The sequence below is a fragment of the Oncorhynchus nerka genome, linkage group LG9b (genome assembly GCF_034236695.1).
Source record: "Oncorhynchus nerka isolate Pitt River linkage group LG9b, Oner_Uvic_2.0, whole genome shotgun sequence".
Taxonomy (NCBI): Eukaryota; Metazoa; Chordata; class Actinopteri; order Salmoniformes; family Salmonidae; genus Oncorhynchus; species Oncorhynchus nerka.
In genome coordinates this window covers 13,555,316-13,567,648 of record NC_088424.1, presented here as the reverse complement: position 1 = coordinate 13,567,648, position 12,333 = coordinate 13,555,316, and the positions used below count along the sequence as shown (strand labels likewise).

At 43.6% G+C, this 12,333-nt stretch overlaps 2 protein-coding genes and 1 long non-coding RNA gene across 10 annotated transcripts in view; 1 reads left to right on the top strand and 2 right to left on the bottom strand.

The window, feature by feature from the left end:
* Nucleotides 1-2,849, bottom strand: part of LOC115114301 (uncharacterized) — a 3,140-nt gene extending 291 nt beyond the window's left edge. The window contains exons 1-3 of one of the 2 annotated variants that reach the window (XR_003861218.2): nucleotides 2,696-2,849; nucleotides 2,201-2,613; nucleotides 38-134 (exon numbers count right to left, since the gene is read on the bottom strand). This is a non-coding gene — a long non-coding RNA (uncharacterized LOC115114301). Of the gene's footprint in view, nucleotides 1-37; nucleotides 135-2,200 lie in introns of both variants that reach the window. The other variant, XR_003861217.2, reaches the window with a different exon arrangement.
* Nucleotides 1-3,864, top strand: part of LOC115114297 (ATP-binding cassette sub-family D member 3-like) — a 21,488-nt gene extending 17,624 nt beyond the window's left edge. For all 6 annotated transcript variants that reach the window (XM_029642418.2, XM_065013346.1, XM_029642420.2 and 3 more), the window contains 2 exons: nucleotides 3,108-3,164; nucleotides 3,339-3,864. In XM_029642418.2, the coding sequence (XP_029498278.2) occupies nucleotides 3,108-3,164; nucleotides 3,339-3,459 (178 nt within the window). In that variant the 3' untranslated portion in view covers nucleotides 3,460-3,864. The remainder of the gene's footprint in view (nucleotides 1-3,107; nucleotides 3,165-3,338) is intronic.
* Nucleotides 3,717-12,333, bottom strand: LOC115113919 (tissue factor-like). Of its 2 annotated transcripts, XM_065013348.1 has the most exons (7): nucleotides 12,079-12,333; nucleotides 11,720-11,834; nucleotides 10,230-10,423; nucleotides 9,809-9,990; nucleotides 9,274-9,442; nucleotides 8,882-9,032; nucleotides 3,717-5,376 (listed from the first exon to the last, which is right to left on the bottom strand). In XM_065013348.1, exons 1-6 carry the CDS (start codon nucleotides 12,149-12,151, stop codon nucleotides 8,884-8,886), a joined length of 882 nt encoding a protein of 293 aa, XP_064869420.1. In that variant the 5' UTR covers nucleotides 12,152-12,333; the 3' UTR covers nucleotides 3,717-5,376; nucleotides 8,882-8,883. The 2 variants fall into 2 exon arrangements, with proteins under 2 accessions (XP_064869420.1, XP_029497717.2); XM_029641857.2 differs by lacking the exon at nucleotides 3,717-5,376 and having other exon boundaries at nucleotides 8,394-9,032.

The following is a 12,333-nucleotide window of genomic DNA, read 5'->3' as shown; positions in this document are numbered from 1 at the left end:
TGGGACCAGCCTGCCCCCTGGTGGTCCTTCCACATACCTCCCCCCTCAGGAACGGACCGGAGGGTCGGGCGCCAGAAGCGCCGTCTTGGTCGCTTCGGGACAGGGCGTCTGCATTCCCATTCCTCGATCCGGCACTGTGGATGGCATGGAAAGAGATGGTTTCTTGCATTACAAACAATCTGGCTATTCTGTTGTTTCTCTTACCGGTCATCCACATGAGGGGAACATGGTCAGTAGCCATATGAGGGCCCACTTAATGCTAGGGCCTGGCAATGGTTGCATATCCAGGGATGAAACGGCGATAATATCCCGTTATCCCCAAGAAGGCTTGGACATTCCGCTTCGTATGGGGCCGAAGCCAGTCCCGAATTGCCCTGGTCTTTTCTGCCTGTGGGCGTATTTTTCCGTTCCCCATGGTGTATACCAGGTATTCCACTTCGGACAGACCCAGGCAGCATTTTTTGGGATTGGCTGTCAGCCCTGTAGCCTCCAGGCTCACGAGCACCGCCCCCAAATCGCAGGAGGTGGCTATCCCAGTCCTCGTTGTGTACGACCACATCGTTTATGTACGCCGCTGTGTACTCTTTATGGGACCGTAGAATGGCATCCATGAGGCGTTGGAAAGTTGCCACAGCACCATGCAGTCCGAAGGGCATCCTCACATTCTGAAAAATCCCCTCTGGTGTGGCGAAAGCAGTCTTTGGGCGGTCCTCCGGCACCATGGAGCGAAGCACCCGATACGCGTCGAACATAGAGATGGCGTTCAAGCCCCTAAAGTCATTGCAGAGCCTCATACTACCGTCAGGTTTTGGACCAGGACTATGGGACTGGACCACTCACTCGTAGATGGCTCGATCATCCTCAGCATCACCCTTACCTCGTTCTTAGCGTTTACTCTGCGTGTCTCAGGAATCTGATATGCACCTTCTTGCCAGGTTCGGTGTGGATATGGTGAAACAGGACATCTGCTTGCCCTGGGAAGGGAGAGAATACCCGGCAGGAGAGTTTGGCCACGGCACACCTGTATCGGGGCCTCCTTTTTCCTTGTCCTCCACTGCCATTAAAGCCACACACTCTTCCATGGTACTTCTTCAGCAGGTTGATATGAAAGTTGGACCTTCTTCCTCCTGTCAGGTTGCTTGATGCGGTAATTGACCGGTGAGACCCTTTCCGTTACCTCGTAGGGCTCCCCCCACTGTGCCAGCAAGCTGTGTTCGACAGTGGGCACGAGTACCATCACTTTCTCTCCCATGGTGAACTCCCTGGGTGTCGCTGACTTATCTTAGGCCCGGCCTTGAGTCTGTTGCTCCTTCTCCATATGCTCCTTTACTATGGGCCAGACTGCCAACAGGCTGTCCCGCATCAGGGTAACATGTTCTATCGTCGACCGGAATGGGCAGGGTTGGGCATACCAGGTCTCCTTGGCTAAGTCGAGGATCCCTCGACATGGTCTGCCGTACAGCAATTCGAACAGGGAAAACCCTGGGGTACTTCTCGCAGGGCAAACATTAAGTGGGACAGAAGCATCTCCCAGTTTTTCCCGTCTCTGGACACCACTCTTCTCAACATGCTTTTAATTTGTTTTGTTCAGGCGTTCGCACAAACCGTCTGTCTGTGGGTGGAAAATGCTTGTGCGTATCTGTTGAACCTGGTATAACCGACACAGGTCCTTCATCAACCGGGACATGAACGGGGTTCCTTGGTCGGTTAGGATCATCTTGGGAAGACCCACCTGGGAGAACAGCACAAACAATTTCTTGGCGTTTCCCTTTGACGACATGTTGTGAAGGGGTATGGCCTCAGGGGAACTTGGTAGCGTAATCTACGACAAACAGGATGTACTCGTGTCCTCTGATGGATTTTGGGAGAGGTCCATAACTATGCGTTCGAAAGGGGTTTCTATAATGGGAAGAGGAATCAAAGGATTACGCAGGCGGGGCCGTACGCTGACATTGATCACATGTCCTACAATACCTGGCCACATCTCGGGTGACACGGGGCCAATAGAACCTCTGCATGATTCTGTCGATCGTTTAGTCTCGTGCCAGGTGTCCTCCTAGGAAGTGGGAATGGGCTAGCTGTAGGACAGTATCCCTGTATGGTCTAGGCACCATTAGTAATTCCTGTTTTTCCCCCCTTTGCTGTACAACCCAATACTAGAGGCCCCGCCTGATTGAATAGTAGGGAAGAGAGGGCTCACCTGATATGTCAACATTTCTCCCATCCTTCACCTTCCTCATGGCATCCCGTAGGTCTGGGTCTCTATGCTGAGCGGTGCCGAACTGTCCCTTTCATTCTTTGGGCAGGTCGACCTCGATAGAGGGGTGTGGAGGTTGTTCCCCATCCCTGTTGGGGGTGCCCGAGGAGAATCCCTTCCAGGTTCCCTCTGACGGGGCTTCAAATATATCCGGTAGTCTCTGGTCGCTCCTTCCTTCCTCCGTCGTGTATAACCCTTCGCAGGTGTCTTCATCGGATATTTCCCTGTTTTCGGAGGCTGTATTTCTTCCTCTGCTCCAGAGGACGAGGCTATGTTTCCTTGTAGGGCTACTACCTCGGGCTTGGACTTGGTTTTTGTCTTTCTCTGCTTTCCTGCCCCCCTGCGGTAGCCCGGACCTAGGTGTGTGATAGAGAGACGTGAGTAAAGGTGAGTAACTTTTAACTATAACATAAATTACGGGTGTGTCACTGCCTTTACTTTCCGTTCGTGGAGAACTCCCTTCAGGTGGTGGTGCAGATCCGTTGCCATTCCCAAGAGTTAGTTTGTCCTCTTCTTCTCTCTTCCGTCCGGTAAGTCCGGAGAAGCAATCACACTTTTACATTTTTTTTTTTTTACAAATGTATTTATTTATCCCCCCTCTACAGTCTCCCCCACTGCCGGTTCCCTCCTCTGTCTTGTAGGGGCAAGAAAATAAGTAATTAGTACCGTCAACTGTGCTTAATTACCTCTGATCACCTTGACTCACATGCCGGGCTGAGCTACTATCCATGGGATCCTTCCACATATTGTGAAAGAGGAATGAAAAAGAACCAGGAAATTGATGCATGTTTACAGGATGCTGAGAAAGTGGTTTCTGAGCTTATGGGATGTCATATTTACCTTTCCTTAGGTGGGCATCACGCTGTTCACGGTTTCTCACAGGAAGTCTTTGTGGAAGCACCACGAGGTAAGTCCTTTCACACTGAATGAAGAAACATGAAATTACTGCACATAATACCAATAAAATGGAGGTGAGTACCAGAACCCTGTTATTTTTCTTTTTTTTAAATGCAAATGTATCACCTATTTGCTTAGAGGATACTGTTCAAATTCTAACCAGTGATTTCTGTCTCTTCTCCAGTACTACCTGCACATGGATGGAAGGGGGAGCTATGAGTTCAAACCCATCACCCAGGAAACGGTGGAGTTTGGGTCATAACGATCTTACCATAGCCAAGTATTGCACACAGAGATGGTCCTAAGTAATTCTGCACTTCATGAAGCATAGAGCACAGAGGTCAAGTCCTAACATCTTAAAAATGTTACGCTGGAGTATGAAGATTGAGCGCTCTCTCAATGTCGAGAGAAATACCTAAACCTGTACATTTAAAGGTAGGGTCTACAATATGGCATCATCATACACAGCACGGTACACTTCCTGCTTACAGAAATAATAAACAACTAAATTTAAGTCTGCTGAGACCGACAGTATTGGTTCTTCCTTAGGGCAGATTTTGAATTCTGTTGTTTATGCCTGGAAACAGGAAGTTGCCCCGCTGTGTATGAAGATGTCATATTGCAGTCAACCATTTACGGACGTGTGTCTGTATGGGTGAGTTTTAATTGTATATGAAGCAAAAAATGTACTAAAAAGCTATCCTTACTGATTGTTTCTCCCCTGTTTTATTTATGTTAATGTTGCATTGTTTTTAATTATTTATAATGTTCAGTTTTGATGTTGATGAATTGAAATGTCAGAGTTCCATGAAGTGATGTTTTAAATGTTTGTCTAGTGCAGTTAACACTGAAGTGCATTCTTCTTTCATGAAGCCAGTTACTGTAACTGTATTTTAAGCATAGATAGTCTGACTCGCGTCAACTACGATACCTGAAAATGTATTGTTTTTGTCTCCTATAGTAAAATCCCTAAGCTTAGGTTAAGGTACAGTAACTGAACTGAAAGTTGAGCTTTGATTATTTTGTTAAAAGGGGATTGAGGACGTGGGAATTTTGTTTTCATAGGATGGTTCAAATGCAATCGATTTGAGCTGAACTACACATGAATATATATTTCTCGAAAAAATTTCAAGGTCCTCTGTCTTCTGTTCTACAGACTGTTCGTTGTCGTTCTGTTATATCAGAGCATAGTTTGTGCATCCCAATAGTCTAAAATGGCTTCCTCTTCTTATATCCTTTCATTTATCCACACTGATCTTGAAACAGTTGGGAAATTGAAAGCTAATCCCCCTGAAGGCTTCTGGCAAGGACTAAGTTAGGGGGGCATTTAAGTCCATTTGGATGAAGGAGAGGAGGTCACTTTTTAGATTAAGCTACACAGGGCATGTCTCGGAGGTCTCTGGCACTGTTGCCAATGTGATTGTGGTGTCACCCCTTTGCCGAGGTTTTCCACATGGCTTACTGGGTCATAAGCTGACAAATCAAATCAAATCAAATTTATTTATATAGCCCTTCGTACATCAGCTGATATCTCAAAGTGCTGTACAGAAACCCAGCCTAAAACCCCAAACAGCAAACAATGCAGGTGTAAAAGCACGGTGGCTAGGAAAAACTCCCTAGAAAGGCCAAAACCTAGGAAGAAACCTAGAGAGGAACCAGGCTATGTGGGGTGGCCAGTCCTCTTCTGGCTGTGCCGGGTAGAGATTATAACAGAACATGACCAAGATGTTCAAATGTTCATAAATGACCAGCATGGTCGAATAATAATAAGGCAGAACAGTTGAAACTGGAGCAGCAGCACAGTCAGGTGGACTGGGGACAGCAAGGAGTCATCATGTCAGGTAGTCCTGGGGCACGGTCCTAGGGCTCAGGTCCTCCGAGAGAGAGAAAGAAAGAGAGAATTAGAGAGAGCATATGTGGGGTGGCCAGTCCTCTTCTGGCTGTGCCGGGTGGAGATTATAACAGAACGTGGCCAAGATGTTCAAATATTCATAAATGACCAGCATGGTTGAATAATAGTAAGGCAGAACAGTTGAAACTGGAGCAGCAGCATGGCCAGGTGGACTGGGGACAGCAAGGAGTCATCATGTCAGGTAGTCCTGGGACATGGTCCTAGGGCCCAGGCCAGTTGAAACTGGAGCAGCAGCATGGCCAGGTGGACTGGGGACAGCAAGGAGTCATCATGTCAGGTAGTCCTGGGGCATGGTCCTAGGGCTCAGGTCCTCCGAGAGAGAGAAAGAAAGAGAGAAGGAGAGAATTAGAGAACGCACACTTAGATTCACACAGGACACCGAATAGGACAGGAGAAGTACTCCAGATATAACAAACTGACCCTAGCCCCCCGACACATAAACTAATGCAGCATAAATACTGGAGGCTGAGACAGGAGGGGTCAGGAGACACTGTGGCCCCATCCGAGGACACCCCCGGACAGGGCCAAACAGGAAGGATATAACCCCACCCACTTTGCCAAAGCACAGCCCGAGTTTAATAGTAGAAAGTTTGCATGGATTAATTTTTCTGCATCATTTTTGGACAGAAAGTTTCTGATTTTTGCAATGTTACGTAGATGGAAAAAGCTGTCCTCGAAATGGTCTTGATATGCCATCTCTTTGTTTCTTGGGACCTAGAACAAGCATCTCTGTTTTGTCCGAGTTTAATAGTAGAAAGTTTGCAGCCATCCACTTCCTTATGTCTGAAACACATGCTTCTAGCGAGGGCAATTTTGGGGCTTCACCATGTTTCATTGAAATGTACAGCTGTGTGTCATCCGCATAGCAGTGAAAGTTTACATTATGTTTTCGAATAACATCCCCAAGAGGTAAAATATATAGTGAAAACAATAGTGGTCCTAAAACAGAACCTTGAGGAACACCGAAATTTACAGTTGATTTGTCAGAGGACAAACCATTCACAGAGACAAACTGATATCTTTCCGACAGATAAGATCTAAACCAGGCCAGAACATGTCCGTGTAGACCAATTTGGGTTTCCAATCTCTCCAAAAGAATGTGGTGATCGATGGTATCAAAAGCAGCACTAAGGTCTAGGAGCACGAGGACAGATGCAGAGCCTCGGTCCGTTGCCATTAAAATGTCATTTACCACCTTCACAAGTGCCGTCTCAGTGCTATGATGGGGTCTAAAACCAGACTGAAGCATTTCGTATACATTGTTTGTCTTCAGGAAGGCAGTGAGTTGCTGCGCAACAGCCTTCTCTAAAAATTTTGAGAGGAATGGAAGATTCGATATAGGCCGATAGTTTTTATATTTTCTGGGTCAAGGTTTGGCTTTTTCAAGAGAGGCTTTATTACTGCCACTTTTAGTGAGTTTGGTACACATCCAGTGGATAGAGAGCCGTTTATTATGTTCAACATAGGAGGGCCAAGCACAGGAAGCAGCTCTTTCAGTAGTTTAGTTGGAATAGGGTCCAGTATGCAGCTTGAAGGTTTAGAGGCCATGATTATTTTCATCATTGTGTCAAGAGATATAGTACTAAAAGACTTGAGCGTCTCTCTTGATCCTAGGTCCTGGCAGAGTTGTGCAGACTCAGGACAACTGAGGTTTGGAGGAATACGCAGGTTTAAAGAGGAGTCCGTAATTTGCTTTCTAATAATCATAATCTTTTCCTCAAAGAAGTTCATGAATTTATCACTGCTAAAGTGAAAGTCATCCTCTCTTGGGGAATGCTGCTTTTTAGTTAGCTTTGCGACAGTATCAAAAAGGAATTTCGGATTGTTCTTATTTTCCTCAATTAAGTTAGAAAAATAGGATGATCGAGCAGCAGTAAGGGCTCTTCGGTACTGCACGGTACCGTCCTTCCAAGCTAGTCGGAAGACTTCCAGTTTGGTGTGGCGCCATTTCCGTTCCAATTTTCTGGAAGCTTGCTTCAGAGCTCGGGTATTTTCTGTGTACCAGGGAGCTAGTTTCTTATGAGAAATTTTTTTAGTTTTTAGGGGTGCAACTGCATCTAGGGTATTGCGCAAGGTTAAATTGAGATACTCAGTTAGGTGGTTAACGGATTTTTGTCCTCTGGCGTCCTTGGGTAGGCAGAGGGAGTCTGGAAGGGCATCAAGGAATCTTTGTGTTGTCTGTGAATTTATAGCACAACTTTTGATGTTCCTTGGTTGGGGTCTGAGCAGATTATTTGTTGCAATTGCAAACGTAATAAAATGGTGGTCCGATAGTCCAGGATTATGAGGAAAAACATTAAGATCCACAACATTTATTCCATGGGACAAAACTAGGTCCAGCGTATGACTGTGACAGTGAGTGGGTCCAGAGACATGTTGGACAAAACCCACTGAGTCGATGATGGCTCCGAAAGCCTTTTGGAGTGGGTCTGTGGACTTTTCCATGTGAATATTAAAGTCACCAAAGATTAGAATATTATCTGCAATGACTACAAGGTCCGATAGGAATTCAGGGAACTCAGTGAGAAACGCTGTATATGGCCCAGGAGGCCTGTAAACAGTAGCTATAAAAAGTGATTGAGTAGGCTGCATAGATTTCATGACTAGAAGCTCAAAAGACGAAAACGTCATTTTTTTTTTTTGTAAATTGAAATTTGCTATCGTAAATGTTAGCAACACCTCCGCCTTTGCGGGATGCACGGGGATATGCTCACTAGTGTAGCCAGGAGGTGAGGCCTCATTTAACACAGTAAATTCATCAGGCTTAAGCCATGTTTCAGTCAGGCCAATCACATCAAGATTATGATCAGTGATTAGTTCATTGACTATAATTGCCTTTGAAGTAAGGGATCTAACATTAAGTAGCCCTATTTTGAGAAGTGAGGTATCATGATCTCTTTCAGTAATGACAGGAATGGAGGTGGTCTTTATCCTAGTGAGATTGCTAAGGCGAACACCGCCATGTTTAGTTTTGCCCAACCTAGGTCGAGGCACAGACACGGTCTCAATGGTGATAGCTGAGCTGACTACACTGACTATGCTAGTGGCAGACTCCACTATGCTGGCAGGCTGGCTAATAGCCTGCTGCCTGGCCTGCACCCTATTTCATTGTGGAGCTAGAGGAGTTAGAGCCCTGTCTATGTTGGTAGATAAGATGAGACAAGCAGACATTGAGCTACTATCAATCACTATGAAAAGACTTTCCTCTTGTCTCAAATCATGTTTGAAACTGATATAAGTATGATAGATCATTTTAAAGGCAAACCAGATGGCACTGTTGTCAAAGTTCCCTCACATGGATATTGTTACATGAAAGACAAATGAGAATTGAATACATCTGAATTTAATTGTAAAAAGTACTAGAATGCACAAGTCATCACAAGTAATACTTTTCCTACTAACCTTCCTCTCATCCAAAAGTACCAAAGCCATGTTTCAACAGCACATGGACGAATCCTAGTCAACATGAACTACACATCATCAACATAAGACAATAATTCTTAGAGATATGCACCAATACACATATAACATAAAACATTGATTGAAATAAATACGATTAAAATTTTCTTATATACATAGTGGCAAATATAACATGTATTTCTCAACAATTAATAAAATGTACTTGTTCAACATATAAATAAGTCATGTAAAAAAAACTATCAAGCCATTTAAAAGAACCAGCTCATAATGACATTTAAAAAGACAACACTAACATTTCACATTTTCCAGTGTTTTGACGTATTTGTGCTAGATTATTGGGAGCACAGCTTCCTCCCTCAAAGGGTTGGTCAAGTAGCACCATCACACACACACACCTTTACACTGGACTCATCTGCAGGTTATCCTTGTCCACAGTTTTGGTCTTTTTGCAGCAGCGTTTACAACACACCACAGTGAGAGTGATGAGGATGATGAATATAGCCAGCATGATGCCAATGGCACCTGAGATCACACCAAAGCTGAATTCTGAGGAAAGAAAGAATTTAACATGATCATTTAATTTAAGTTCTTGAAGTTACTAAGCATTGTTGCCGACAGTAAAAATGACTATTCTAACTTGCCCACATTGCAATTTTTTTTATCAACCATATATGTTGTAGTTACTCAATCCACTACACATTTAATTGAATCCACTGAATTTCACCCTTCTTCAATTCCCTCAACCTCACCCCCTAACACATGTGTTTTGCATTGTGGGGTCACTTACCCTCAAAGATGGTCTTGTTCTCTCTGGGTGAGCACTGCGCCTTGCTCCAATCTCCCAGTCTCTTCTGTGCAGAACGAGAGGGGATATAGGCTGCCACTATGACGCAGTAGCTCTGTCCTTTATCCAGATTGGTCAGCTCGACATCTCTCAGGTCTGACATCTTCTCTTTCTGTGGACAGGAGTTTACAGTTGAGTATTATTTCAAGTCACACACTGTTTGGGTTGTCATTGGAGGGAATCGACAGGTATCCGGGACGGACTGGGGACCAAAAATTGGCTTTGGCATTTCTAACATACTGGCCAATTCCTTCCGTCCAGGCCCCCACAACGGCAATTATTTTTCCTACAGGCCCCCCATTATTAGCCATATAATTGTAATTTTGGGCAAACCCCTCAATTTAAACCTGCCCACTGGGGTAGAAATGGACCAGCCGATCTAGTATTTGCCGGAACTGCTCTATGGCCAGTCCTCCCTTGACCGGTATTGTCTCAAAAGCATTTACAATAAATGTATGTCCATGACTGTTCAATTCACCTTTCCTGTGCTCCCAGCTTTGTTGTATATGACTCTGTATTTCAGGTCACTCTTGAAGATGTCTCTGATCGTTAACAGCTGGTCATCTTTGTAGAGGGGAGTGAGAGGGTCCTGGATGTGGAGCATCATCTTGGTCTTGTCTTCGCTCTGCACAATCTTGAAAGCGGGTCCTCCTATTTTAGCTGAGAAGAGGATGCAAGTTAGGCACCATAGCCTTAATTTGAATACCGTTACTAACACAGCAATGAAGTATTTGATCCCAAAAATATATATAACCAGCGAAATTAACCTTTCTACTATAATAATGCTATAATGCCATTATTGTATAAGACAATAACAATGTAAATAATGAAGGACCTAGAAGAAATGTTACTATATGACAATGCAATTTAGGGCAGATTAATAATGTGATGACACTCACTGTGTTTGTAAGGGCTGAACCTCTCGGCTCGGGTGTAGGGGAACTCCACAAGGTCAGAGGTAACACCGGGTAGGGGTTCTGATAGGATGTCGGCAGAGTAGGTCTCCTGCAGGTTCCGCAGCTCGTTGGTGAGGTCACACTCTGTCCTCGAGCTCCGGATGCAGTGAGGGTTCCTTTGTCTGTCCTTACCAACCCTGAACAAAACACAGTCCATCAGTCAGAGTCCTTGAACTGCGATTTTCTGTCATTCACTTCAAATGAACGAAGTGGTTGGGTGTTAGGTATACAGTTCCCTCTAATTATTGGGACGTTGAAGCATTTTTTTCCTTCTTTTGGCTCTATACTCAAAAGGTTTCGATTTTAAATCAAACAATTACTATGAGGTTAAACTATAGATTATCAGATTTTATTTTAGGGTATTTTTGTAGATATTGGTTTCACCATTTAGAAATTACAACACTTTTTATACATAGAACCCTCCCTGCCCCATTTTAGGGGACCAAAGTATTGGGACAAATTCACTTAAAGTGGTAAAAAGTTAAGTATTTGGTCCCATATTCATAGCATGCAATAACTACATCAAGCTTGTGACTTGTGTACATATTTGTTGGCTGCATTTGCTGTTTGTTTAGTTGTTTCAGATTATTTTGTGCCCAATAGAAATTAATGTATTGTCATTTTGGGGTCACTTTTATTGTGAATAAGAATAGAATACGTTTTCTAAACACTTCTACATTATGTGGATGCTACCATTATTATGGATAATCCTGAATGAACCGTGAATAATGATGATTGAGAACGCTAACCTCCCCTGTTATTGCAATGAGAGGTTTGCAGGTCTTGGGTGTATGATATGTGTGTCTAACTTTCTCACTCATTATTCACGATTCATTCAGGATTATCTGTAGAACTGTTTAGAAACATTCTATTCTTATTTACAATAAGTGACTCCAAAATGACACGATACATTATTTACCATTCATTTCTACAAACAGCAAATGGATTCAACAAATGTGTAGTCCCAAGCTTGATGTAGTCATTGCGTGCTATGAATATGAGACCAAATACTAAACGTTCTATTACACACAAGTGAATGTGTCCCAATACTTTTGGTCCCCTAAAATGGTGGTGACTATGTATAAAGAGTGTTGTCATTTCTAATTGGTGGAACCAATATTGTACACACACACCCTCAAATAAAAGCTGAGAATCTATACTTTAACGACATAGTAATTGTTTGATTTCAAATCCAAACTTGGAGTATAGATCCAAAAGAAGAAGAAAAAATGCTTCATGCCTCAATAACTACGGAGGACATTGTAGGTTGTACACTCAGTTTTTAGTTGGCATTCTGTTGACATATAGGAAAGTATTCACCCAGAACGTGGTCCATTTGATTGTGCTGACTGGGTTGTTGTTGTTGTAGCAATAGTGATGTGATGATGAACAGTGCAGAGTGAGAATGCAGCGATATGATGTTGGCTACTTACCTAGAAAATTCAACAGTGTATGTGTAGTTGGTAGGCTCAGGGCCCCATGTTAGAATAGTCTTGAAGTTATTGGACACCCACTGAACATCCATTGCCTCAGGGAAATAATCTTCACCTGTAACCCAGGAGAAAAACAAGCCAGGATTAGTTAGTTATCTGTTCTGCACAATGTAGATGTACTACAGTACATTGATAAAACAAATCAAGATATCATCCACGAAGTAGGCTTTAGTCTAAAGATGAAATAGGATCTATAGCCTACAGCTATGGATTTAAATGCACATATTTGACATGTTTTTCCTCTGAGTCGCAGGGCTGAGTAATTATCAAATTATGATTATCAAAACGGTCAAACTTACCAGCTGCTCCAATTGTGAATAGTACCGATGAGAGTAAAACTCCGAAGTGAAGGAAAGTCCTTACATCCTCCATTATGATAATCCAAATTGTTACGGTAGCCTCTTTACTATCGAATGCGAATTGTGAACATAGATTTTTTTTCCCACCCCCAGGTGAAACGCGTGTAGCTGCTGTTCGTCTAAGAAGTCATCAAAGTTTGTCAGATAACTGCACAGTGCTGCTGGTGCCCCACTTTTATATCGCACTGAATTCGC